At 48.9% G+C, this 27,966-nt stretch overlaps 1 protein-coding gene across 1 annotated transcript; it reads left to right on the top strand.

Moving 5' to 3' along the window:
* Positions 1 to 1,718: 1,718 nt before the first annotated feature.
* Positions 1,719 to 24,622, top strand: LOC148161806 (putative phospholipid-transporting ATPase IIB). Its single transcript, XM_088020546.1, has 3 exons — positions 1,719 to 1,849; positions 20,619 to 20,731; positions 23,892 to 24,622. Exons 1-3 carry the CDS (start codon positions 1,726 to 1,728, stop codon positions 24,216 to 24,218), a joined length of 564 nt encoding a protein of 187 aa, XP_087876672.1. The 5' UTR covers positions 1,719 to 1,725; the 3' UTR covers positions 24,219 to 24,622.
* Positions 24,623 to 27,966: the final 3,344 nt, after the last annotated feature.

The raw sequence follows: 27,966 nt of genomic DNA, 5'->3' as shown, positions 1-27,966 counted from the left end.
TAATTCTCAAAATGGTAGGCTTAATGTTTTCTTGTTCATAGGTCATGTTACTGTAAAGTACTTTACTAGACGTGCGGAGGTCTAAATTTTAAAATTCTATAAATTAGCACATTACTAAATATAGTGATGATAATTATACTTACTCTGTCAACTTAGTGTTTGAGGTTTGAGCTTCTAGAGATTTTTAACATTAAAAAGCAAACTATACGAACATTTGACCAAAATATACAATGCGTGTAAACTCAAGCTTCTGCTTCCTGTGTGGTATTTCAGTCTTAGTTGAAGATACATTTTCTATGATAGTTTTCACCTGTAAAGTGAACTTGTGTTTTATTTTTCCTTGAAGATTATCCGCATTCTCTGTTCACTGGCCTTGAGGGTGTGTGCCGTCAGCCAAAAATAGTCCACTGACGTTTATTTGTGACTCAGTATTTCGTGAAATAACAAATTCTTACAGCTATGTGACAATAGCAGTGGTTTTATTAAGCCCTAACCGTTCATGATTTGAAGAGAGCACCGCAGATGAACCCAGAAGGTGCTCCTTGGGTTTCCACTCCGCCCCAAGCCCAGCAGCACCCTGTGAACTCTTGAAAACTTCCTGCCTGCCTGTGGAAGTCTGTGTACTTGTCAATTAAAACTCTTCTTTCTGACCCGCAGAGTTCTTAGGATTTTTAAGATGTGAGCTTTATGGACAAATAGCTCATTATGATTATTTTAATTTTCTTTAACTTACCTACAAATTGGACTCTCTCCACTGACTCTGAGTCCTCCACGTTGCTTCTCAAGGGTGCGTTTCTTAGTAGGTAGATCTGTATGAATTGCCGTGTTGGTCATAATGAGTGACTGTCAACAGCTTCCCTGCATTGTGTAGGTATATCACATACCACATCTGCTCTTTTCTTGACAAAATCCAATCAGGCACAGATTTTTTTCTAGAATTGGAAGCATATCTGAATGGTCTTGAGTCTGAATGTGAACGAGAGCAAAGCTGGTTGTGTGTGAAGTTGGGAGCAGAGTGAGCACGTCAGTAAGCCCCGCAGGGAGCTGAGTGCCGCTGGGGTCACAGAGGAGCCCTTCATCCGTTGCCCTGACTGTGAAACCCATATTCTGCACCATGGTCTGGCCCCTGCCACGTCTGATCCCACCTCCTGCCACTCTCCCCCGCTGTGCTTCTGCTCAGGCCACACCACCGCCCCAGTCCTCAGGGAGGTCCCTGCTCGGGAGCCTGGTATTGTGAGGGGCCTAGTCTTCCCAGGATGTGTTCGGTCCGGCATTCATCGTCCCAGGAGAGCATCCTGTTTGTTCTTGTAAAATGAGCGGATCAAGGTCATGATGCATTTTGAATATCTGTTCCGAGTGGGATGCTGCCTAAACCCCTTACACACGCACCATCTCTCCTTTGTGTCTGAGCGGGGGTACTTAACGCACATCCACCTTCTCCTCCCACATCTGCCTCCGCACGCCCCACTGGAGGACCAGGATGAGGAGCCTGTTTACTGTCGCCTACAAACATGATAAGGGGCCTCAAAAGGTTTGTTGGCTTAAGTGTCAACAAATTCATTTATTTTAAAGTCTGAAATACAGTATTACCTACTTAGTTCCCGTGAGGTTAAAGATAATACGCCTGTATGGAAAACGTGAGTTTGAACATATCGTGTAGGTTTGGACCCTGCTAACGATTGTAATGAACCGGTTTTGTTTGGCAGTTTGCGTGTGAACTTGGACATGGGCAAAGCCGCATATGGATGGAAGATCATGAAGGACGAGAGCATCCCCGGCACGGTTGTGCGGACCAGCACCATCCCAGAGGAGCTGGGGCGCCTGGTGTACTTGCTCACGGACAAAACAGGTACTGCTCCTGGTTCATGTTTGCCTTTGCGTGCTCGCCGGCGTCCAGGGCAGGGTGACGATGGTGTGCATGTGCCTGTGTGCGCTCACCGGCATCCAGTGCAGGGTGACCCTGGCGCGTCTGTGTGTGCATGCATGTGTGCGTGCGTGCATGTGTAGCGGCGTATTGAAGTCATTCAAATTTAGGATTTTCCAGACTCCGCTGAACACTGGCACACAACTAACCTTCACCTTTGAATAAACACAGTATCATTAGAATTAGCAAAATGTTAAATCCTTAGAGATTTAAATGACATGTTTATATATTTTTGATTCTCTGCTGCCATAGCGTTCTTTGTTTTATTAGTGCGGCTTCTGGAGAGGAAATACTGCTTGCCTGTTTATTACAGGATGATACTTGTGAGCTGTTGGAAGAATGTAACACGATGTGTGTGGGTTTGGTCTTTTGACAGTAATGTTCTCCTGAAGAGCCTTCCAAGTGACTATCCCACCCTCAGGTCCCTGCCCCAAATTTTATTTGCCCTTATTCCATCAAAGAATCCTTGTCAATCCTTAACATAATAAATAAAACATAAACTGAATCCAGTGAAAATCCTAGCAACAGGTGAAATCCCTTCCTGATTTCTTCATTCATAGTTTAAATTCCTGGTAACTCTTGGGGCACCTGGTGGCTCAGTCCCTTGCCCATTGACTCTTGATCTCAGCTCCGGTCATGGTCTTAGGGTCGTGAGATCAAGCCCCGTGTTGGGCTCTGTGCTCAGTGGGGGAATCTGCTTGAGATTCTCCCTCCCTCCGCCTCTCTCCTCAGTCACATATGCTCTCTCTTTAAAATAAATAAGTCTTAAAAAATATCTCATAGTAATTCTTAGTGAACTAGAACTAAGGATACTTGTATAATATGATAAAATATGTCTCAAGTAAAATTCAACATTATTTTTAATAAAATACTAGAAAAAGCTTAGTCTGGAAAGAGAGAAATCTAACCGCCCTATTAACATGTTTCATTCTGGCCGTTGCAGTAAGACAAGAACTAGAAATAAGCTCTCTGCCTGAAAGATGGAGCAAATATTTGTAGATGAAATAATGAACCAAGGGAATCAACTGCTAAGAGTACGAACCAATGAAGTGTCAGGTCACAGGTCAGAATAATAAAGTAGCTCCCTGCGTGTCAAGCGGACGGAAGAGGGAAGGCCCCACTCGTGGTAGCGCAAGCACGTGTGAAACACGTGGGCATACCGACGTGAGGGGAGTGAAGGGCGTGTGTGAGGATGATCAGACCTTACAGAGAAACGTGAAGGAAGACGTAAACCAGTGAAGGGACAGACTGCAGTCTCCAGCGCAAGGTCCCCAGCGCGAAGATACGGGATTGCGTAGAGCCTGCCTTCACGATGAAGTGATAGGTTTACTGCAGTTCCAGTCAAAATCCAGTTGCCTGTGGCACGTGGTTTTGTTTTGTTTTTTAATTTAGAGTGGGTTTTTTTGTTTTTATTTAAGTAATCTCTATCCCCAGCGTGGGGCTCGAACCCACAACCCTGAGATCAGGCATCACACACTCCACTGACTGAGCCAGCCGGGCACCCCAGCGGCATTTGGTTGTGGTCAGGGTTGGTCATTATGGCACGTCGGGGGCTGTCCCGTCAGGTGATGCTCGTAAGTCCGAAGAACTCCAAAGTAACGAGGGGCTCAGACTCAAGAAGGTAGGCTGCGAAAATGCCATCAGATTTCTCCCTTCCCATCCTCACTGAGCCGACAGGAAAAGATCCAGAGAATAAAGTGTGGGAGACACGCAGGCGTGCCTCCGCAGAGGTTGAGTTATTTCTGGGAGACAGGTGGGACTATTTTGATGGAGAAGCTGGAGTGAAGCAAACCCAAACTCAAAAAGATTCCTGAAGTGACCCCACAGAAGAGCGTCCTGGGGAATCTGTGAGTTTACAGCACACAGGTCTGTGGGGGGCGGCACGGGAGGCTTTCAGGCTGCCCACCGGCGGCAGGAAAAGCCCAGCTATGCTCAGCCCTGCACTCAGCAGCCTGGACCTTGTGCATAAATACAATCGGAAACCAGGAACAGCAGCATGCACTCGGAGTCCCGCACAAACAGGCACGCTGTGCCTGCCCCAAGTGCACAGATCTGTGCGTGTTCACAGAGAAGCCCAACGGAGCCCTGAGGCAAGGGTGCCGCATGACAGAAGGACTTAGTCACACCTGCAAATTCAGTGTCAGAATTAAACTACATTTCCACATACCAGCAACAGTGGGGGCACTTAATTCCAAAAAGGCCAATTAGAATAGCAGCAAAATGTATAAAGTAATTAGAAATAAATCCAAGCAGAACTTGTGTAAAGCCTGCATGGATATAAGTTTGAAGACCTGAGCAGGAGCTAAGCGAGAGGGTGGGCATCTCAGTGCCACACCCCGTGTGGAAAAGTCCGACCTGTCTGAGGCGCACACTGCCCCAGGACCTTGTCTGCACCATTGGTGGGAGCGTTACCTGGTGGCCACCGCTCTGTCCGAACGGACGAGCCCCGACAGCCTGCGCACCGCGGTGCCCCTCTGGCTCCTGCTCCCCAAGGAGACACGTGCGCACGCGCAGCAGGAGACAAGCCCAGGGATGTCCATGGCATCATCTTGGACAACAAAACCAGACTGAACATAACAAAAGCGGTTATCAGTACAATGCATAAATTGTGGAGTGTTTGCAGTTGAATGCTAACTAGCAATGACGGTGTCACGGTTTAATGTTGAACCCAGAAAGGTCTGGGGCCTTCCCCTCTCGGAATTCTGTGCTCCCCTCCTGCCCTGTGTGTGAGGTGCGCGGCGTGCTTATCCGGGGAGCAGGTGCGGGCTGGGCTGTCCTGTCTGCAGCCCACCTGCTCTCGTGGCCACTGAAATCTGCATGTAACACAGCTAAGTGTGGTGCCTGTGATTTCACGTCGGTTCGCAAACGAGAAGCATGTGTCAGCACACAGTATGCTTGAGAGTGACTGGTTCTCTCTCCTCTTCCCGTGTCTCTGGATGTGTGATATCAGCAAGGGAAGAAGGATTTTGTGACATCATTTCTTCTTAAAATGCTAACTTTTTAGTATGCATTTTAAATGGTGATGGGGTCATCATTCTCCTTTGTTTCATCATAGCTCCTCCATTTGTCTTTGAATTCTGAGTTCCATCCAGGATAAGGAAGAGTGGTTTTGCCCAGAGTCATAAAGTAAAACCCCATTTTCCTCATGTCTCACTCTGCTGCTTTCACAAAGCAAAAATAAATAATCTGGGCTTCTGAGATTTAAAAAGAATTACAGAACATTATATAAAATATGTGAGTGAGAGAATCTTACACATTTCATTTTCCAAAAGGCCTTTTTGTTCCAGAAGTCACTGAAGGGACCCTCTGTCACCACTTCCTAGTGTTGGAGCCACATGGAGTTTTAAACATTTTTAGTGTTTTTAAAAATTTTTGGTCTTGAGCTTTTTCAGACCCTTTCTCCGTAATCGGAAGGTGAACGCCACCCACGGCACATCAGGCGAGCCACACGCTGTGCCAGCCCTGTGCCTGTCCTCGCCCTGGGGCCATGGGGCCGCGGGCACTTGCCCTTCACGGGTCCTCCTCCCTGAGGGCACTCAGGAGGGAGTGTTGCCTTGGCTGCTTCTAAAGGCCACACGGACCAAATCGCAGGAGAAGGACATCGAGGACGAGTTGTGTAATTGTCACCACACTGCCAGCACATAGTAGGACTAGTCTAGAAACCAGCTTCTCACACAGATGGAGGCCGCCGGCACACGGGGGTTGGGCCCTCACCTCTGGGCAGCGTGCGGCCTCCGGGGACCCCCAAGCCTCCGAGCAGAGCCATGTGTTGTCTGCCGGGAGGGCTGCATGGCTCGAACTTGCGCTCACCTGCCCTGCCGGGGGGTCCGGCGCAGCTGCGTATCTGTTGTTACTGGGAAGCGTCGTCCGGCAGGGACTGAAGTAACTGTGCTCTGTGTTGTAGTAGTCTCGTCGTGTGACTGATTCAGGTCCTCTGCAGTTGGCCGGGGCCCAGTGGTCACTATGGTGGGCTCCACCATCGCAGAGGGTCTGACGGGGGTGGTGGTTTGGCAGAGGGTAGAGAACTTGGGGTGTAAGACCGTATGCAGACATCATCTGCTTAATCGAATGAGCTGCTGTGTGAGGAGCCTTTCGCTGCTGACCTGCCCATAAGGCGGTCCTCGGTGTGATCGTGATCGGGCTTGTGCCTCATCAATACGCTTTCTGACAAGAAGCGTCCATCACGCGGCCTCTCGTTTGCCCCAGCAGAACAGAGAACGAAGTGTCCCGCAATTGCATTACAGTTTCCTTCTTGTGGTCAAGAAAGCGGTGTGGTGTAATTAGGTTTGATTGGGGTGCACGTTTCCGGTAAGATCTGAAATGAATGATGTTGCCATAGTGACGCGTGTGGCCAGCAGTGCGTGAAACATGAAGCAGTTCATTCGACAAGAGCGGACATCTGTTAGCTGCCAGGGTGCAGAGCATGTTGACACTGCCCAGAAATGGTGGACGTGCCGTGATAACTGAGCAGACGGCGCTGGCATGCTAGGGCAGGTCGTCTGCACCGAGTCCGCTGGGGAGCCCCCATCTCTGCGCCGGCTGCTCCTGAGAGCGGTGCTGCGGAGGGCTCGGAAATCATAAAACTTCGCTCCGGCTGCAGCCTGTTAGAGCAAGCCGCGAATTCCTTTGTTGGGAATCTTTATGCTCCTGTATGACAGAGCATTCCCAAACCACGCCCTGAGACAGGTCGTTTAGGATGCGCACCGTGTCGATAGCACCCGTTACCTGGCTTGGCCGTGCGGTTTGCACCCGGCTCGTGTCAGCTCCCAAGGCCGCATCCTCTGCAGCGGGAAGCGCCGTGTCCACAGTGGCAGGGGCAGCGGACCATGGCGTGCGTGCCTCGCCGGGGAGACCTGGCGCTGGGGGTTATGTCCCGTAAGCCAGGGGCCCTGTAAGCTGGGGCCAGGCACAGGCTCTCTGGCCTGCAGACGACAGCTGGGGCCTCTGGCGCCAACACACCTGCAGGGTCTGGCACTGTGCATGACCGGAGCGCGCACTTGTGTGTGTGCTGGGCTGTTCACCCCAGGTGAGGCACTTGATGCAGGCAGTGGTTGAACAGAGGCCTATTGTACTGGGAACCGCGGTCTTCTGAGAAAGCCTCATTTACAGCAAATACAGATTAACAAAGAATATGGCCACAGTCTGCAGGGTATTAGAAGTTGTGTTTCCATCCCTCATTGCTTCGTGGTAAAGTCTGAGTAGCTTTGTGTTGATCTCACGTGATCATTGCTCACGGCCTGGATCCTGCGCTGGAAGTCCATGGGGTTGGGTGGGTGGCCTGTCCCCAGTGTGCCGCGGGCAGACTTTCCTTTGTTTCTGTGTGGTTGCCACGCCCTGGCTGTCCCACGCACGAGCTGCGGTGTGGCCGCGCCACCCGCCAAACACTGGGTCAGAACACTTTGCAGCTGCGTCTCCAGCAACGTGTCCTCTGCCTGCCTGTGAATCGTCTCTGTCGCTGCCCTGAGACGTGTGCCTGCAGGACTTTGTCCTTAGAAATTGAGTTCCCCTCTACCTGCTTTGCTGCTCGTCCTCCAGAGCCCTCTGCCTTATTAAGGAGCTACAGCATTTTCCTTCTTCAGGAATCACAAAACACGCCTTTTGTCCAAAGACATTTTCCGTCCCTGGCGCTCTCCTAACGGCCAGGTCGCGGGGAAGCCTTCTGGTGGCGTCTGCCCATCCCTATCATGAAGCTTCAGACTTGGGACATACTAACAGTTGAATTAAGATGACAAAAATTGTATGACCTATCAATTGATTGAAATCATGAAAATTGTTTAAGATTTGAAAAGCGGTTTTGCATTACTGACTCTTTTAGTAACTGGCTTAACCTTAGACGCCCCTGCTGTACAAGAGGGTGTAGAAAGTCTCAAACTCGCCCTGACTTTCCTGCTCAGCGTTTTACAGGGTCTGCTGTGAAATAGAAACATCATTGAAAGTTAAAAAGATCCTTCCAGGATTCACCTTAGTATGTTAGAAGATACGCGCCCCTACATAAAGGAGCGTCTGCATCCATAACCCAGTCTCTCACCCAGCGAGATGCAGATGCATTCATCCAAATGGCAAAATAACTGAGCCAAAAATTTCATCGTTTATTTGATGAAATGATAGTCATTTGTTTGAATATGTCTGTTATAACCTCCATAAAACGTGATTTATCAGCAACTAGGACGAGGGTACCAGATGCAGCGTTTGACTCGGACGGCAGGCCACTGGGGCAGGTCGCGCCAGCGTTGGGCACAACCACCGTGTGCTGTCAGTGCGGTCCGAGCTCCCTCACAAGGCCACCTGGTGCACAGCAGCAGCCCCCTTGCTTCCCTGCCCTCGCTCAGCCCTCGGTGACCCCTGGTCGACCGTATGCCTCAGCCGGTCTGCCTGTGCTGGACTTCTCCCAGGAGTGGAAGCTCACACCGTGTGGCCTTCTGTGTCTGGCTTCATTTGCTCAGCAGACACTTTCCAGGTTCACCCGCACTGTCGCGTGTCTCAGAACCTGACTGCTTTCTATTGTAGGCGATACTCCGTCGTGTGGATAGACCACATTTCATTTCCATCTCAGTTGAGGGACATTAGTGTAGGTTTTCCTGTTTCTGTTTGGAAGAATGCTGCTATGAGCAAGGTTCTAGCCAGGGCGGGTAGGCAAGAAGAGAAAGGCATCCATGCTATAAAGGGGAGTGAAGCTAGTTGTGTGTGACATGGTCTTCAAACAGAAAATCATAAGGAGGGGTGCCTGGGTGACTCAGTCGTTAAATGTCTGCCTTTGGCTCAGGTCATGGTCCCGGGGTCCTGGGATCAAGCCCCTGCTCCCCAGGAAGCCTGCTTCTCCCTCTCCCACTCCCCCTGCTTGTGTTACCTCTCTCACTGTGTCTCTCTCTGTCAAATAAATAAAATCTTTAAAAAAAGAAAATCATAAGGAATCCCCTAAAATCTGTTAGAAGCAATAAATGAATTTAGTAAGGTTTGAGATACAAGATGAATATACAAAAATGAATTGTATTTCTATACGCTAGCAACGAACTATCCAAAAATAGAATTAAGAACACAATTCTGTTTATGATGGCATCAAAAAAATGAAATCAGTATTTTATAGTGTTAAGATGGCAATAGGATTCCCCAAATTGATTTACAGATTCTACACGATTCCTCTCAACATCCCAGCTGCCTTCTTTGGAGAAATTGACAAGCTGATCCTAGAATTCCTGTGGAAATGCAGGGAGGGTGGGCGCCCAGAGTGGTGTAAACCATCTTGAGACAAGAGCAAATGGAAGGACTCCACAGTTCCTCATCCCAGAGCCTGCCACCAGGCTGCAGGGATCAAGACAGGATGGTGCTGGTGTGAGGACAGACCTTGAGATCGAGGGGGTGGCATCCACAGTCCGGACATCAGTCCCTAGCTGGACACTCAGACGACTTCCAATAAGGCTGCCAGGACGGTGTGCCGGGAGGAACTAAAGCCTGACGCTGCCGGTCGACTGGATTCCAGCACAGGTGCCGCCATCCTCACTGGGGAGGACCAGCCCCTTCAACTGACAGGCAGGGAGAGCAGGACGTCCACATACAGAAGAATGAAGGGGGACCCCTACCTCACACCACACACAAAAACTAGCTCCAGATGGATCACAGACCTACATTGAAGACCTAAAATGATCATTTTTTTAAACTGCTGAGTTTTCAGAAACTACTCTAAACTTGTCTTTTGTTTCATTCTCTTTGGCTCCATGAAGCACCAGAATAAAGAACTTCTAGGTATCTATCTTAATAGAAAGCTTTATAGGGCACCTGGGTGGCTCAGTTGGTTAAGCGACTGCCTTCAGCTCAGGTCATGATCCTGGAGTCCCGGGATCGAGTCCCACATCGGGCTCCCTGCTCAGCGGGGAGTCTGCTTCTCCCTCTGACCTTCCTTCCTCTCGTGCTCTCTCTCTACCATTCGCTCTCAATAAATAAATAAATAAATAAATAATCTTTATAAAAAAATAAAATAAAAATCTTTATAAACATAACCCAAAAAATAAAAAATAAATGTAAACAAAGCCCAAAAGAAGAAAGAAATAGTTTAAATCTGGATATGTTATCTTTTAATTATTTTAAACTAAATTTTTAAATGCAACAGTGTATTTACTATTTTAGTATGTGCTTGTATGTGTCTATGGGAACTCTGTGGCCTCCCATAATTTCAAGGGGTCTTTGTGCATTACTCTAGAGAGTTCTCCAAACGGCAGCAGGAAGCAAACGTAACTGCGTAGTTGGAGTTTTCATCTCAGAACTTAAAATGCTATCACCAGGCTGACTGAGGACAGTGAGCTAAAGCAGTGTATTAAGGTAGCAGTCACTCGGGGCACCTGGGTGGCTCAGTTGGTTAAGCGACTGCCTTCGGCTCAGGTCATGATCCTGGAGTCCTGGGATCGAGTCCCGCATCGGGCTCCCTGCTCAGCGAGGAGCCTGCTTCTCCCTCTAACCCTCCCCCCTCTCATGTACTCTCTCTCTCTCATTCTTGCTCTCTCAAATAAATAAATCTTTAAAAATAAATAAATAAAAAATAAAATAAAATAGCAGTCACTCTACAGCTCCAGATTTGCTGTCTAGAAACAGTCTGTGATCGGAGCAGTAATCATGATGTGCCTTTGGTTTTGGAAAATACTTGCTGTCCACATGGAGTATTGCATTTGGGAATGCCAGAATGCTCGTCTTCAGTAGTCTCGGGAGCAAGATGCTCTGAGTAAACCATCTACCATGTGACTCAGAGAGATGCCACCCTCAAGCTGTGGTGGGTTAATGGGCATAGGACCTGATCGTTGGCACAGGAAGAGGCGGGCGGATGTGCCTCTGACAGAGGGGCTCTGCCTCTGCACAGAGTGTCTGCAGAGCCCAGAGGCCCATCAGCACCCAAGTCCAGACCGTAGGGAACACACTGGAGCAAGTTCATTTACAAGGAAGAACGAGAGAGCAGAGAAGACTGTGGCCTTGGGCTCAGGAGGCTTCACCTGGACCCACACTCAAGCAAACAGTGTAGAAACACAACGGGAACCAGGCCTGGCCTTGGTATTTGATGCTGAGGAGCTCCTGCTGTTTGTTGCTGTGATAACATGGGGGTTACATTTATTGTAGCAGCCCCTTCTGTTGTTAATAGCTGACACGCTCAGGCAGGAAGTGGCAGGTCCCAGGAGCGTGGCCCTGAGGTGGTCCTTGCTGATGTGAGGCCTCCATTCGCCACTTTACATGATGCCATTCTGTCCGCTTTGGGGTACGTTGGACATTTCCCTTAAGAAACGCAGACGGGTTGGGACAGAAAACACATTGCCGGAAGTCAGTTCCTGGCACTTCTTGTTCTCACATTTGTAGTTGAAATTTCTTGCATGTTCTGCTTTATCCCCGCAGTCGGTACACCTGTGTACACGCATGTGCACATGCACACGTACGCACACACAGCACTGTGAGAGCGATGCTCCAGCACGCGCCCCGAGGGTGTCCCGGGTGCGTTTGCACACAGTCGGGCGTCTGGCCATAAGACATTCTAAGTCAGCGTTGTTCTCCTGAGGTCAGCTCCCATACTAGAGCAGCATACGTGTGCCGGCGCCTGGTTGTCCTCGGGACCTCCCGGCGGGAACAGCTCCTCGTCAGCCCCTCCAGGGAAGCCGCATGAGCATGGAAGTCTGTAGACCCTCCTCTCCACAAACTCGCCCAGGTTCCCCTTGCTTCTCTCCGGCCCACCGAGGCAGAGGTGCAGAGGGGCTCACACCTGAGGGCAGGATGAGGTACGTGTCTGAAGAACCGTCAGCCGCACCTCCCACACACAACCCCGTCGTGTCTCAGGTGCGCTTCCCGCCGCAGCGCGGCTTCCTGCTCGCACTCCGAGGCTGCCTCGTGGCGTTGACCGCCAGCCGTTAATAACTCCGTGCGTGGCTCCAAAAACCAGTTCAGGGGGACACGTGGTTTTTCTCTAAACATATTGTCATCTGCTTTTAAAAATATTCGCGTATTCCTAAATCCGTGTTAAGTACCACAAGTAACAATAGTCTGCAAAGTCAGGAAATTAAAAAAAGAAAAAAAAACAGTTTTTCCAACAGATCCAGTTTTCAGGACAGGAGGGTATTACGTAACAAAGCGTCTTCTGCTTTTTTGTTCAGTGCTTTCCAGCCTTGGGCTCTAGCTAGAAAACTTTTTCATCTGGTTGAGAAACAGTAATGTAATTGTTTCCGTTTCTGTCCTTTGGTGTCAGCATCCTGTATCTTTCTGCCAAACCTCCCCTTCCTCTTTATTTATTCATTTATAATTAAAATCAGTTAGCATATAACATTAGTTTCAGAAGTACAGGTCAGTGATCTGTCAGTCTCATATTACACCCAGTGCACGTTACATCACGTGCCCTCCTTACTGCCCATCACCCAGTTACCCCATCCCCCACTTACCCATCTCCCCTCCAGCAACCCTCAACTTGTTTCCTAGAGGTAAGAGGTTTGTCTTATGGTTTGTCTCCCTCTCTGGTTTCATCTTGTTTGATTTTTTCCCTCTCTTCCCCTATGATTCTCTGCCTTGTTTCTTAAGTTCCTTGTTTCAGTGAGATCATATGATAACTTTCTCTGATTGACTTATTTCGCTCAGTATAATGCCCTCTAGTTCCAACCACATTGATGTAAATGTTCAGTATTCATCCTTTCTGATGGCTGAGTCATATTCCATTGTATGTATGGACCACGTCTTCTTTATCCATTCGTCTGTTGATGGACATTTGGGCTCTGTCTACAGTTTGGCTATTGTGGACATTGCTGCTATAAACATTGAGGGTCAGGTGCCCCTTCTTTTCACTACATCTGTATCTTTGGGGTAAATACCCCAAAGTATTTGGGGTATTTAGTAATTGGGTAAATACCCAATTGCTGGGTTGTAAGGTAGCTCTATTTTCAACATCTTGAACCTCCATACTGTTTTCCAGAGTGACTGCCCCAGCTTTGCATTCTCACCAACAGTGTAGGAGGGTTCCCCTTTCTCCACATCCTTGCCAACATTTGGGACGTTAAAATATGTGATATTACACTTAGCTTAATGAAGGACGAGATGTAGCTAAATCAGGTGCTTAGGCATATTTTACCTTGATAAAACTAAACTGTCATTCAATCATTATACTTAGTACTATATTTAATTCCATGAACCTTAGAATTACTTCCTAATCTTGCCGTTGGGAAGCAGAGGTTGATGACCTGACAGAGTCAGCACGTGCATGAAGAGCAGAGGCATCCCCAGTGTCAGGTGCCCGAGCTTACAGACGCCAGAGGCCATGCGTGCTGCCGTGCTCCACGTATCAATGTCTCCTCCGGCGTGAGGAGGAGGTCTCCTGCAGTACTGCTTTAGGAGAATCTTTGGTGCTGGAGAGGCCAGTGTGACCCCGGGTCCTGGAGAAGACGCAGGAGAACGCAGTCCGACCTGTGCCCTCTGCGCACGTCCTGTTCATTCCTGTGTCTTCGGTGAAGTGTCGTAGCAGGTTTCTTCCAGTGGCTGGTTGTCTGCTGCGTGCGGTACTGATGCAGCCAAGGGGTCTGGGTTTCTTTGTCATACTTTTTACTTCGATGCACTTTTGTATTCCTTACGTCGTGCGGACTGTGAACTCGTGGTAAGCGTGTGTTCGCCCCCGCCTTTGTTCACATGCTGTCTGGGTTTGTGAGTTGGGCGTGCCCACACCCTCTCCCAGACAGGCTGGCTGTGACTTGGGACGGCTCGCTCACGCTGGGTCATGGGGACGTGCTTGTTGGACAGCAGTATCATGTCACCGCCTTGGCAATGGAGGCAATCGTGTGTTTCAATTCCTTTTTCCATGATGAGTGGAGAGTGTGGGAGGAGGACACGCTGATACCAAGCGTGAAATAAACATAGTTCTCATACACACGGTACAGTTGAGGTGATCATGGAAGTGCGTTTGAAAGGGAGCGAGGTCAAGCAGCCATCACTGAGCTTTGTCTCTTCGGTGTCTTGGCCCTGATCCAGTTGACAGCATACTCAATGGTGAAGGGAAAGGATCAACGTGAGGGGGACCGATTGCTGGAAGCGTGGTGTCTTAACACCGAGGCACAGGAGTGTGGGGTTTACGTTCCTCTTAATTCTCTGAAGCTGATCCTTCCTTTTCCCACACTCCAGATATTGCGTGGAACCACCATTGCCTTGTGTAGAGACCAGCTCTCTCCCCGGGCACTCTGGTCCAGGTGATAAGGGGCTGTGACTTGGGTATCAGGATTTAAAATCTCCCAGGTGGTGAGTGGGCAGCAGTGCTCAGGGTCTGCTGGGATGCACACAGTCAGACACAGAGCCACTGCCCAGCCTGAACGCAGCATCCCCACCCTGTTGATCTGAGGCCGTGGAGCAGGAGACCTAATCTCATGGGCACCTTGGAGGTCCTACCCACTCTGCTGCCTTGATGTAAAATACATGCAATCTTCAAAGAAAAACTATTCATTTAAAACCAAAATGTTTTATTATAACAGTGTGTAGTCTCAAGACTTCTTAAGAACGTGAGCATTTGCAAGGTATATATGGATAGGGGCACCTGGGTGGCTCAGTTGGTTAAGCGACTGCCTTCGGCTCGGGTCATGATCCTGGAGTCCCGGGATCGAGTCCCGCATCGGGCTCCCTGCTCGGCGAGGGGACTGCTTCTCCCTCTGACCCTCCCCGCTCTCCTGTACTCTCTCTCTCTCTCATTCTCACTCTCTCAAAATAAATAAGTAAATCTTTTTAAAAAAAAAGGTATATATGGATAGTAGAATTTACATAAGGAGACCAGTATAAATGTAAATTTATCACTAGGTAAGTAAATGTGTAACTGTCAAATCTTAACATAATTTAGGGCGAGTGCCTCTGAACAGTTCTGTGATTCTGAGCTGATGCCAGTCGACGGCCTTGCTGAGCACCCAATGTGGGCGGAAGGCATCCTGGTCAGTATAACGTGTGGGTCACTGGCATGGCCCTATATGTAAATTCAAACTGTACTCTCCGAAATCTCATCTTTAAGAATCTACCCCACATAAATAATGGTTTTGTAGCTGCATTTTTTGGTGATAACAAAAAATTTTAAACCATCTGAGTATCCGTGTTTGGGAGGAAGATCCAGCAGAACCTTGTGTACCATACTGGGTTTATGGTATACCCCCTAAAAATAACGTGGAATACCCCTGTGTGTAGTCATGTGAAAAAATAGTTTATAAATGCATACTTGTCTCTACCAGTGGAAAAGTTGGAAGAGGTTATATACCTAAACTAGGTGATCCCAGGGTGTGAGAGGGTACAACAAGTATTTACAACTTTTAATATAAATGAAGGCCTCCAATTCCAGAACGATGGAGTGGATGTTCTTCTCCCTGTCTGTCCTGCTGAGCACACCACGCACCTGACGTGCTACGTGCAGCGCACACAAGAAGACCGTGAGCGGGGAGGGAGGAAGGCAGGCTCGCCCCATCAGGAGGACCAGCAGTCAGTTCCCTGGTGTTCCGCTTCGTGCCCAGACTGGGGCCTGGAGAAGCCAGCGATGCAGAAATGCCAGTGGGCACAGACAGGCTGAGAAGAGCTGCTCTCTGTGACCGAAGGAGCAGCCTGGCAAGACGGGAACACTCACGCTTCCATTCCAACCGTTGGAGAAAGCACAGCACAGGTGGCCCCGTGATGATGTGATGGACGGAGGAGTTACCACGGCGGTGGCCATCCCATGGCCACATGTAAGTGTGTCCAGTCAGCGCATGGTGCAGCAGCAGCTTGCACAGTGTTCCCTGTCCATTTGTGCTCAGCAAAGGCCCCACCCTCTGTCTCCGAAGACCAAGTGGGGACCCTAGACTTCCAACCTCTCCTGGCTGTCCAGATGACCCAGCTCCCAGGCCAGCATGGAGTCTAAGAAGGCCAAGGGTCGGACTTTCATGTCTGCTGGGCGGGCAGCCTGGACGGCCATTGTCACAAACCGAATCAGCGCGGTGAAGAACTGATGGGTCGTGCCAGACTAGGGGTGGGCGAGGGCGTGGATGTGGCCACGGATGCAGGTGAGGACCATGTTGGTGCAGATGGGACGCCTCTGCATCTTGATGGCCATGCTGGCCGTGCAGATCCACACATGACGGTGACGTGAAGCTGATATGCTCCGCGGTGCCGGGCACTGGTCTGATCCTGCGCCACTCAACACAGGGACGGCCAGTGGGGTGCCAGGCGGGGGATGCGGGCAGCCCCCTGTGCCGCTGTGGAATCCAGAATTGCTGCAGGAGAAGTCAGAAGAGAGGCCAGCAGCCCTTACTCAGGAGGCTGGCGGACACGAGAAAGGCCTGTGGTAGGCGTGCCACCCAGGGGGAGGAATCACACATTTCCTTGTGAGGTAGCAGTTTTTTCTTTAAACTAGAGTAGTTTCTTATGAAATGCATATGTTTCTTATTTTTTCCTATCATTTCATTGAGATTCCTGGTAGTTGCTATTTTCTAAACTGGAGAGCTCTAATTCTGTAATCGTCTAGCATTTCAGGGGCCTGGCAGGTCCCAGCAGCCGTGAAGTGCACTGCCCAGCTGACATTTCATGTAGACGGTGGACATTGCTGGTTGTGTTTGAGGGAGGGAGAAGAATGAAGGGTCCTTATTCTAGGAAGGCGGCACCAGTCAGGAGGTCAGAAGCCATTCCCGAGTCTCGCAAGTCGGGATGAGCGGTGAGGGCCCCAGAGTACATGTAGCCGCGGCAGAGCCCCTGCACCACACCTGTGCGGCTGGTGTGAGGAGGTCTGAGGGTTGGCAGAAAGGACGGAGCATGATGAGGGCGGCGTGTGGGGCAGCTCCGTCACCCGCCTCCGCCTGCGTGCCTGTGGACCCCCTCGCCAGCCTCAGCCGGTGTTTCACGGTGAGGGGGTGGGCGGCAGGGGGGCGGCAGTGCCCGCAGTCAGGCGCTCAGGGGGCGCTCCGGCAGGGGCGGGTGCTGCTGGTCAGGGGGCGTGCGGGCCAGGTGGCGGAAGGGGAGGCCAAGGCTGTGCGTCCACAGGGTAGAACAACCATCCTAGAGGAAGAGTGGGTGGAGCTGGGCACCATGAGATCTGGGAATGGTGACACCTTAGACCCTAGAATGTCTGCAAAGCCAGAGAATCCTAACAGTGTGGCCCCAGCACGACACACACACAGACCAGGGGAACAGAAAAAAACCGCACCCGTAAATGGGCAACTAAGGCAGGACGAGGAGGGCAAGAGCGGACAGTGTCCTCGCACGTGGTGCCACAAGAGCTGGACAGCAGCGTGCAGAGGAAGGAAACCGGCCCTTTGTCCCGCACCACACAAGATGAACGCAGGACTGAAGACCAGAAACCAGAGGTTCCAGAGGAGAACACGGGCAGTAATCTCTTTGACATCGGCCTTATCAACATTTATTTGGAACTGTCTCTCCAGGGAAGGGCAACAAAAGCTAAAATAAACAGACAGGATTCCATCAAATGGGATTTCATCAGACTACAAAGCCTCTTCAGAGCCAAGGAAACCCATCAACAAAATGAAAAAGGAACCTATTGAATGGGAGCAGATATTTTCAAGTCATCCATCCTGTAAGGGGTTAATATCCAAAAACATATGAAGAACTTAGACAACTTAGTATCAAACAATTAAAACGCCCCAGTTTAAAAATAGGCAGAGGATCTGAAAGGACATTTTTTCAAAGAATACCTGTAGACACATGAAAAGATGCACAACATCACTAATCGTGGGAGAAATACAAATCAAAACTACGATGATACATCTCCTTCACACAGGTCACAGTGGCTAAAATCAACAGGTGTCGGCAAGGATGCAGAGAAAGGGGAACCGCCGTGCCCGGCTGGTGGGAACGCAAGCGGGTGCAGCCCCTCTGGAAAACGGTGTGGAGGTTCCTCAAGACATTAAAAGGAATCACCATGTGATCCAGCAATCGCACTTCTGGGTGTTTATCCAAACAAAATGAACACTAATTCACAAAGATACACACCACCCCTATGTTTGCAGCAGCATTATTTACAATATCTGAGATCTGGAAACATCCCAAGCATCCATCCGTAGATGAATGGATACGGGAGAGGTGGTAGAGACCTATGTTACTCAGCCATAAAAATGAAATCTTGCCATTTTTGACAAAAAGGATGGACCTAGAGGGTATGGTGCTCAGTGAAATGAGTCCGAGAAAGCCAAAGTTGCAGAATCCAAATAACCAAACACAAGAGAAACAGACTCAAAGACATGGAGACAAATGGGTGGTTGCCAGAGGGGAGGGGGCGGAGGAGGGTGGAGAGCCGCAAACCTCCGGTTATCAAATGAGTCCCGGGGATGTACAGTACCGCATGGGGAGTGTGGCTGGTGATACTGTACTAGGGCTGTGCGGTGACAGATGGCGACCGCACTTAGACGGGGAGCATTTTGTATAAAAATAGCGAACCGCTGCCGTGTACACCTGAAACAGATAGTGTATGTCAGCCTTCAGTTTTCACAAAAAAGAAACACGGAAGTGATCCACCCAGTTCCAGCAACAGCACTGTGAGACGGTGGGTCTTCGCACTGGGTGAACTGGGCGCATCCCCGTTCCATCCCCGCGGATCCCGCGGTGTGAGCCAGTGAGCAAGGCAGAGCACCCTTCGCTTAGGGTCTTTTGCCACTTGCGTTCAGTGGTTTACAAACCTAAAGAAATAGTAGTTTATTCTTGGTAGGAACTGTGCAGGCGTAGTATTCTCATTTTTGCCATACGTGTAAAATTCTTAGTAATAAAAAGGTTGAAAAGTATTATTTATTGTCATCGTATTTATAAACTGCCTCATACCACAGCCCACCGTAGATTCGAAGCCTCACATTCAGTGTATGTCAGAGGAAAAAGTGTCTACAGGAAATTCTTTAATTATGTCAATCTGATGAGTAAAATATTTTTTTTTAAATAATAAATTCTCAGGGAACTGCTCATTTGGGCACACGTAACAGAGGTGAGCTTGGTGCTTATTCTAATAGGAATTAATGTACAATTTCATTAGCTTTTGATGATAGGTAACTATTGTCTTCATCTCAAATCTGCGATGTAAATAATTTCTAGAACTTCCTTATTTCATTTGGAAGCTGAATTGTTTTTAATTACATTCTTTAAACTATTTTAATTAATTCTGCTTTACTTAATGAGGATGACATAACCAGGAAACCCTTTTAAACTGTACTTCTCACATAATTTTGATTTCAGGAAACTTAGGTGCCATTTAATTGAGGTACTAAACGGGCTAAATAGAATTTTGAAAAAGCAAAATTTCTAAAACTGATCAGCATCCCTGAGAAGAGCTGCTCTTTGAAATTTATGAGACCCTAATGTATGTATTCTATCCATTCTTGTAAGAAGGTTATTCAAAACAGTCTCTGAAACAGTGTTATGAAATACGGATTTTCCTTCATGTTAACGTAGCCTTCCTGTCCTGTAGTGGGAGTTCTGAGCTATTTTGTTTTGAACACCAATGTGTATGGAGTCATGGATAGATGTGAAAACACTTTTTATTATATCTTCCACATCACATGTGCCAAAGAAAACAGAAGTTAGTTAATATTTTATGGGTGCCTTGTAACCGTGTGGAAAGCCCAGCTTCTAACTGACTGGGGATAGGATTGTTCATATCCACATTGATAATTACATCAGTCAGTGGGTGACCCTTCTGTGAGCTGTGAGGTAAGTGCAGAAAAGCCCGGGGGCCTACATGACCGCACTTTTCGTTACCGTACCTGACGCCCCTGCTCACAGGTGTTCACACTTCCCCAGGTTGCTTTACTTCTAGAAAACCCAGTAAGCAAAAATCCTATGTGCGTATTGTGTGTGCATTTTTATATTAAGTGATACACATACACAATGTTTAGGGTTTTCAGAGTCATGAAGATGTGTAACATTGTGAATTTATGTGTCACTTTTAATGAAAATTCACCGTTTTTGAAATAATGTTAACGTCTCGCTGCCTTTCATGATGTTACTTCACTGCATTTGGCAGACCCAAGACATCTCATAAAATTGACCTGTGCGTGCTCCTCTCTTAACTGACTTCCTTACACACCAGGGGTGAAGCACTTCCTCATGCTCAAGCACACATGAGTGCCTGGCCTACATGGACTGGCTGTCCCCAGGAGTGAGCCCTGGCCATCTGGAGGGACGTGAGCACCTCCAGGCAGCTCACCGGGCAGAAGCCCAGCTAAAGAGAACGTGCCTCCCTGCTCACTGACCTTTCTGTTGCTCCACATGATGCAAGTGGTGCTAAGGGTTAAATGCATCTGTTTCTGTTCAATGAAAAATACTTAATTTTTCAAAATTGGGTGTTTTTTTTAAAAAACTGGTAGGCACGCTAATTTGGGACTAGTTGATGTCTTTCTCAGGCAGTGTTCTAGAGTATAATTACAAAGGTAGTGACTCTGTTTTCCAGTTTCACGCCTGTCTCTTTCAGAACAGGCAGAAGTTATATTTGTACCAAACAATGCATCTGAACTGAAAGAGGCCACACTTTCTTCAGGTAGTTAGAGCCCTTCACGTTATCGCGCTCTTCCGGAGGGATCTGGGAGGGACACTTGTCCTCAGTGGGGAAGGACATTCCTAGCTGCTGGAATTACAGAGCAGAGCATTCTCACTGCCGAGGGGCGCCCAGCTATGAGAGCTCGGCCCGTGGAGGTCCACGTACGGGATGGGGAGTCCTGGTCCCGTTGATGAGCTTTCCTCTGTGACCTGGTCTTTGTTGCAGGAACCCTCACCCAGAACGAGATGGTGTTTAAGAGGCTGCACCTGGGGACTGTGTCTTATGGAGCAGACACGATGGAGGAGATCCAGAGCCACCTCAGGAATCCATACTCACAGGTAAGCTCATTGGCATCTGCACGGGAGCTGCCTGCAAAAGTGCCTGGCTCTGTCGAACCAGCCTGAACCCACTGTATCCGCTGATCTGGAAATCGGCAAACATCTTTGAATGTCCTAAAACACTCAGTTTTAATTTATAAATCAAGAAGCAGTTTTTGAACCAATTTTATTTTATTTTTTTATTCTTTGTAAAGATTTTATTTATTTATTTGTTTGTTTGTTTGTTTGTTTGATAGAGATAGAGGGAGAGCACAAGCAGGGGGAGGGAGAAGCAGGCTCCCCGCTGAGGAAGGAGCCCGATGTAGGGCTCGCTCCCAGGACCCTGGGATCATGACCTGAGCCGAAGGCAGCCACTTAACCGACTGAGCCACTGAACAATTTTGAATAAGCATTTCTATATTGTAAAATAATAGAAAGGATATAATGACCTTAAACCATTTATTCATATTAAATAATTTTCTTAGTGAAATATTCCAAAAGATTACTCAGGATAGGTAGTATTTTTAAGACTATTAAGTAGAATACTGCATCACAGGTGTTTCTTACCAGTTCCTCTGGGTTTCTTCATAATTAGTAAGACTTTCTCATATTTTTTTGCCTTTTCCATAAACAGAAGTAGACACACGGTATCGTGAGCCCTATGTCCCTGTCATTCGGCCTCAGCAGCTGTCCATGCACCGCAGACCTGGTTCCCTCCGTAGCCCTGCTCCTCCTTCACCATATCACTGTGAAGTGAAACTCAAATGTCATGTTATTTCATCTGCAAATACCTCGTCTGTGTCTGGATTAGATAAGGACTCCTTGGGTGGAGGCAGGGGGCGTATATCCTAAGTCTTGGCCTTTCCCTGGAGCTTCAGGAGCTCTCTGAAGTTGCAGGAACAGGAAATACACAGCCTAGTAGCCACAGTGTTTGCCAGAGACTTGGTAGGCCGTGCGCTCTGCAAGTGCGTCTGTGGCCCGGGAAGGTCCTGACACGCCAGATCCTGACATGGGGCCCACAGGGCCACGTGTTCCCACAGATGACAGGGTGTGGGGCAGGCAGACACAGGCCACTCTGCAAAGGTCAGTTTAGGCCGCAGAGGTCCCCTAGCCTGTTCTCAGGTAGCGTTCGTGTTGCACTCATTTGAATTCACTGATTCTGAGTAACCAAACCTTGCAAGCCCAGGGTGTCTAAGATGCTGCACACACAAGGCTGTGGTTTGAACCCAGAGCCAGCCATCACTTCCCTAGGCTGCTTTTCTGCCTCTCTGCTGGCCTCTTGTGAGGTTCGGGCACCCCCGTTGTAACAGGCCAGCATATATCAGGTGCAAACGTGCCATCACCCGCCCCCCAGGGAAGCGGGGCCTCGCATGTACACAGACCACTGCTGCCTCGAGGCTCCCACGGGCCGTCTGGCAGCGGCGCCCCCAGAGGCTGTAGGCCCTGTGTATTGATGGTCATACTTCTGACTTGACTTCCACAGACGGGGCTGAGCCACACACGCCCTGAGCAGTTTCTGCTCTGACCGAATTCAGGTGTACTGTCTGCCTTACATTCAGTTTGTGAAAACCTTCTCTTTCTTCTGTAATGTTTACCAGAACGGCGTATACTTTACTTTTCAAGACGCTGTCAAAAGAAAAGTATCTAATGCATATGTGTTTATTGGATGTAATGATCACTTACACAAGCACACATATACTGAAAACCAAGCCCTTTCTTCAGTTGGATGTCACTCAGTGCAATACAGAGCATTTTGTAACCTAGAACATTTATTAACAGAAGGAAAATCTAAAAAGGAGAAGGAATAGGTCTTCCCTTCTCCTGGTAATCTAGGTCTAGGTCGAAACAGTACCAGGTAAAATCTGTTTTTAAAAAATAAATTTACATTATGCATGAATATGATTTTAATAGCTCCAAATAAGCTGTTTTCTAGAAAATTTAGAAACAGAAAGGATGAGTCAGTGTATAAAAATAGCAGATATTTAATACTTATTTCCACGGAGGAGGTCTTTTAAAAATCTTTTTTCGAAGCTGTCTGTTGGTTGGCTGGTTAGATAGTACTCTTTTGTAAAATTGATTTTATTCCTGAGATTCTGTCTTTTTATTAAGATGATAATAGTCTACCAGGTCCACTGCAATGTAACATGAATCTTTCATAATCTGATTATATTTCCCCTCCGGAAGCATTTGGTGATGGAGGGCATAATCTTTAATGGCATTTGTGTGAAATGAAATTCTACAGCCATCGATAAACAGAGTCCTAAGGGGAGTCAGCCGTGTTGCGTGCCGCTCTCCCTTTGCCGTGCAAGCAGCAGGCGGGTGGGAGGCGAGCGCAGGGGAGAGGCAGTGCCAGCTGCTGAGCTGCACGAGCAAACCCTTCATTAGACAGCACTGTGACTTCACGGGCAGAGTAGTCACGGCTCGGTGGCTCTGCATGCCCCGTCCAAAAGCGAGAGCCTGGCTTTCTCGGGAGGGCCGTCACAAGTGGCCATGAAGGTAACCGAGGAGCCTCTGTGGTCCTGCTCCACCTCCCCCCGGGAGCGGGGGGGAATGGCCACTCTACTGGCCGAGGCGAGCGCCCTCGAATGCAGCCTGGTGCGGGGGGAGCCAAATGGAGGGAGCGGGGAGTCACGTCTGGAGCGCAAGAGTCTGAAATAGGAGGTGAGGATCAGTTTTCGTCAGATGCCGGGGTTACTGTCATGCACAAAACTAGCTCTTAATACAGAGGCTGTGACAGGCTGGATTCCTTTATTGTATTAAAGGAAGATTCGTAAGTATTTTTTCCTGCTTTTAGCTTTAGTCCACTTCAGGTACAGCACTTTTTAACGAAACATGAAAGCAGTTAGGAGCATATGGCTCTGGTTTGCTCTTTAACTCACCCCATCTTTACAAGGAGAACAAACATGACTTATTACGGACTTAGCAAGCCAATGCTATGGATCAAGTGAATGTAGAAAAGGAAAACCCTCCGACTCTAAGTACTGCAACAGTTTGGTAGCCGTGCCGACCAGGAGACGCGAGTGCTTACGGCGCTAGCACGGACACGTCACGTGAGCGAGCCCGTTCCCTAAGAGCTGCTTGTCTCATCCCTCACTGATGCACTCATAAAAATCACACGTGCTGGTAACTCCAGTATCAACTACGTTGTCTCTTTAATTTTGTGACGTTCGTATTTTATCAGATGCAGTCTCAAGCTAGCGGGAATGCTACCAGTTCAACACCACCAAGAAAGGCCCAGTCCTCAGCTCCCAAAGTGAGAAAAAGTGTTAGCAGTCGAGTCCACGAAGCTGTGAAGGCCATTGCGCTGTGCCACAACGTGACCCCCGTGTATGAGCCTCGAGCCGGCGTGATCGCAGAGGCCGAGTACGCAGAGGCGGACCAGGACTTCAGCGACGGGAACCGCACCTACCAGGCCGCCAGCCCTGACGAGGTCAGTCGGGGCCTCTTAGAGGATGTCAGATACAAACCTGCATCAGAGGCACAAGAATTCGTTCTTCCAGGGGCATGAATGCAAGGAGAGCTTTATTATCGTGTCTAATGGTGCCTTAGCTCCAGGCCTGAAGGCCACATGGCTCTCTCAGATTCGTGCATTTGGTCCTGGTGTGTCCACTTACCCCAGAAAGCCTAAGAGTTGAGTTACTGGAAAACACATGAGAAAAATCAGAGTTTTACTGATTTGTAAACTGATTTGTGACCGAGTCAGATCTTAATAAAGCTGCTGGCGCCTAGACTGTTCCTCCCTCATCATCCCATCTTCTTACTTCCACATGAATTGTCAGGCTTACGTGTTAAATTTCCAGGTTTGTTCGTTTGTTTTGCCAGAATTTAGCTATAGCATATCTATTTCAAAAGAGAATTGGGCTATAAATCATTTCAAAAATCTACAGAAGACAGAAACAGTAAAATCTTCAATGTGGCAAATTAGTCATTTCTGACCTTACATCATTTTTTTACTTTTTTTTTTTAAAGATTTTATTTATTTGTTTTTGTCAGAGAGAGACAGAGCACAAGCAGGGGGAGCAGCAGAGAGGAGAAGCAGACTCCCTGCTGAGCGGAGAGCTCGATCCCAGGACCCTGGGATCATGATCTGAGCCAAAGTCAGACACTTAACCGACTGAGCCACCCAGACGCCCCCATTTTTTTTATTTTTAGATTGATAAAAGTCATTGTTAAATTAATTTGCCCAATTCCTGTTCAGCCAGTATATTTTAAATAACGTTTTCTTATGCCCTCCCTTTTAGTCAAGGTTCTTGAGATGATTCTGTAATCAAACCAACCATGGAAGCAATATAAGCAAACAACCTTCTTTTTTTTTTTTTAAATACTGTATGAAATTGGATCATGTAATAACTCCCAAAAAGTACCATCAATCACAGTTTAAAAAAGAAAAATCTGATCTAATGTTTTTTTTTTTTTTAAAGATTTTATTTATTTATTTGAGAGAATGAGAGAGAGAGAGCATATGAGAGGAGGGAGGGTCAGAGGGAGAAGCAGACTCCCTGCTGAGCAGGGAGCCCGATGCGGGACTCGATCCCGGGACTCCAGGATCATGACCTGAGCCGAAGGCAGTCACTTAACCAACTGAGCCACCCAGGCGCCCCTGATCTAATGTTTTAAAGAGAGGAGCCCAGTGATTCTCGTAAACGAGTATTTCAGAAGAGCGAGGTCCTTCTGTAATGACATCACAGCAAGGAACTTGCGCGCCGCTTTCCCCTGAGATATCTGTGTTGGGGAGGCTGAAGGGCTGGGGCCTTAGGCTGCCGCTGGGAACCACAGCATGAAACCAAGAGCGCCAAGGTGCTGGGGTGTAACGTGTACTGCAGAGTCTGCAGCGCTGACAAGAGCGTCCCTGTTGTGCTGAATAAAATTAATTAAGAGGTCAGAAGATAAATCTGTGAGTTTCCCGTGTTAGGAAAGGCGTTCTGTGAGTCATAGCTAGAGCCGGCTTGGGACCTGGGCCAGAGAGGACTGTGTAGTTGTGTGTTGTGGGTGCCGGCTTGCAGGGGCTCGTGTCCTGCTTCCCTGCAGCTGGGAGCAGCCAGTCCTGCCTGTTTATTCCTCGAAAGCTGCTTGCGACCATCCTGATGGGTTTCGTTCCCAGAGGCGCCCTCAGTCCATGTCTGCCGTCTCCTGGGAGCCACAGGGGACACACCGGCACCCTTCATCCTGTCTGCGTGGCACGGGGACTGACAATTTTGTTTTCTTCAGTCTTTTTTGTGTATCTGCCTTTTTCTGTACCTGTGCATGGTTCCAGAAGTGCTGATTGCTGGGCCTGGTGTGGAGCCAGTGCTTCTCCATTCTAGGGACGCACTAAGTGGCCCCCATAGCTGAGAACCACTGAGTCTCGTGAGTCTTCCTGGGCGCTCCCTATGGTGTGCGGGAAGCACCTCGGCGGAGCAGGTGGGGAGTGCCGGTGTGCGTGGTCCCTCCACAGTGCCCCCCACAGGCCGCACGGTGGAGACAGACACTTGGGACCCCTTTACCTTGTTCTGACTTCATAATGACGAAGAACAGTAGCAAGAAACCCGAAGTGCACCAGCAAACGCTTGGTGTTTTACTAAGCTTTATGCACCGCTGTATGATTTGAAAACCAAATTTATTTTTGAAGAGGTAGTTACATAGGCACTGCCTTATTTATTTAGTCAGGAAATTATCCCACGGTAACCAAAACAAGCTACTTTAGAAATTATGACATGTCATTACTCAGGGGCAAAACAGCCAAAAAGATGAAAGTTCAGTTTTTCTTTAAACGTGGAAAGCTGAGACCGGTTTCACTAGCTCCAGCCTCCCCTCAGTGCTCGCTCACATGGAGACACCTCCCTGTCTCCCCCCCCCCCCCAGCCCCCGCAGCTGCCTGCCACACCCCTGCGGCCCTGGGCCCCCTCCACTGCGGAGGGTCAGCTCAGGGGTGATTTAGCTGGAGCAGACCTGCTGATGCACCCCCAGTGTCCCAGGCACACTGCGGGTCACACAGCTTGCGTGGGGCTCAGAGTGCCTCCCAGACATGAAGCGTTCAGGGAGCTGTGCTCAAATCATTCCCATGCACCCCAACTTCTCCCCATGCCTCTGCCTGCACCCCACCCAGGATGCTCTTGTTGGTTCACAACCAGCTGACAGTGGGCTCGTCAGGGCTGGGGTAAAGGGAACTTCCACTCTTAAACACTGTTGTATTACTATTAGACATTTTTACAGTAACTTTATTATTCCTATAATTAGTTTTTAAATTAAACTGAAAAGAATGAAAGAGGCTGAAGACAAAGAAGGATCTCAAAGCCTGTTTGATCCTGAACCATCACCTTCATAGCAGCTTGTGTGGGTCGACCTGGCACGTTTTGGGTGTGGTGTGGTGCCACAGGTGTTTGAGGGGAGGGGTAGTGCTCTTTCTCGACCTCCTCAGACTCTTGTCTTCTTTTGTGCCCTGTGAGGGTCTCACCTGGACCGCCCCCCACACGGGTGTCCGGGTCTCAGGCACCGCCCTCCGCCACCCCACACCCCCCCCACCCCCCCCACCCCCCACCCTCCCCCCGGCGCGTGTGTGCAGGTCTCAGCGGGACCCTTGAGGCCCAGGCTGCAGGGAGGTGCTGGGATTGCCCTGCCTAGGGTAGAAAGGAGGGAGCTGTCCGTGGTATTTATCTAGAAACCAGTTTCCTGGGAGTATCAGGCCTTGATGTTCAAGCAGGAGCCCGAGCCCTGGAGTCCATAGCCAGGCCGAGTCTCAAGTCTCGCAGTAAAAGGTCTTTCCCCGTTCTGCTGCCTGATGACCTTGTGATGGCGAACCCCCATCACTGTGGAGTGCCAGCGTCACCCAGCTCTTCTCAGGATCACCGGCACGGCCTGTGAACACGGGGACTGGCCGCGGTGTGGCAGGTGGTTGAGGAACTGCGCAGCGCAGCCGGCTCATCACAGGGAGGCGGGCTTGGGGCACGTGGGGAGGCCCAGTTCCGCCATCTCTCCCGCTCTCCTCCTCGGTGTGCTTGGTCTGGAGTCTGCTGGTCAGGGGATGGGACTTCATTAGCACCACTGGTACACTCTGTAGATTGTGTTGACCACTAAATATGGAGACATCTGTTGTGGCCAAACTGCATGCGGCTTTGGGAATCGTGTATATAGCACATATGTTTATTTGGTAATAGGAAATCTAGGAGAAACTGCTAAGAGGAAGAGCTAAGATTCAGATGATGTATAAATTGCCATCTTAGCATTCCATTATATGCTTTGAAACAGATGTGGGCCCCTGGTCACGGCCCTTTAAAGGA

Source organism: Eumetopias jubatus, unplaced genomic scaffold, assembly GCF_037043125.1.
Source record: "Eumetopias jubatus isolate StellerSeaLion01/CBP00866 unplaced genomic scaffold, mEumJub1_p1.0 scaffold_55, whole genome shotgun sequence".
Taxonomy (NCBI): Eukaryota; Metazoa; Chordata; class Mammalia; order Carnivora; family Otariidae; genus Eumetopias; species Eumetopias jubatus.
The sequence above is the reverse complement of the archived record's forward strand: the minus strand, read 5'-3'. Positions and strand labels throughout refer to the sequence as shown.

Bases quoted from the DNA above. Each gene is read 5' to 3' on its own strand.
- LOC148161806 (XM_088020546.1), top strand. From the start codon at position 1,726: ATGGGCAAAGCCGCATATGGATGGAAGATCATGAAGGACGAGAGCATC. The intron at 1,850-20,618 runs GTACTGCTCCTG...TCTTTGTTGCAG, and splicing joins CTTGCTCACGGACAAAACAG to GAACCCTCACCCAGAACGAG. The intron at 20,732-23,891 runs GTAAGCTCATTG...GTATTTTATCAG, and splicing joins TCAGGAATCCATACTCACAG to ATGCAGTCTCAAGCTAGCGG.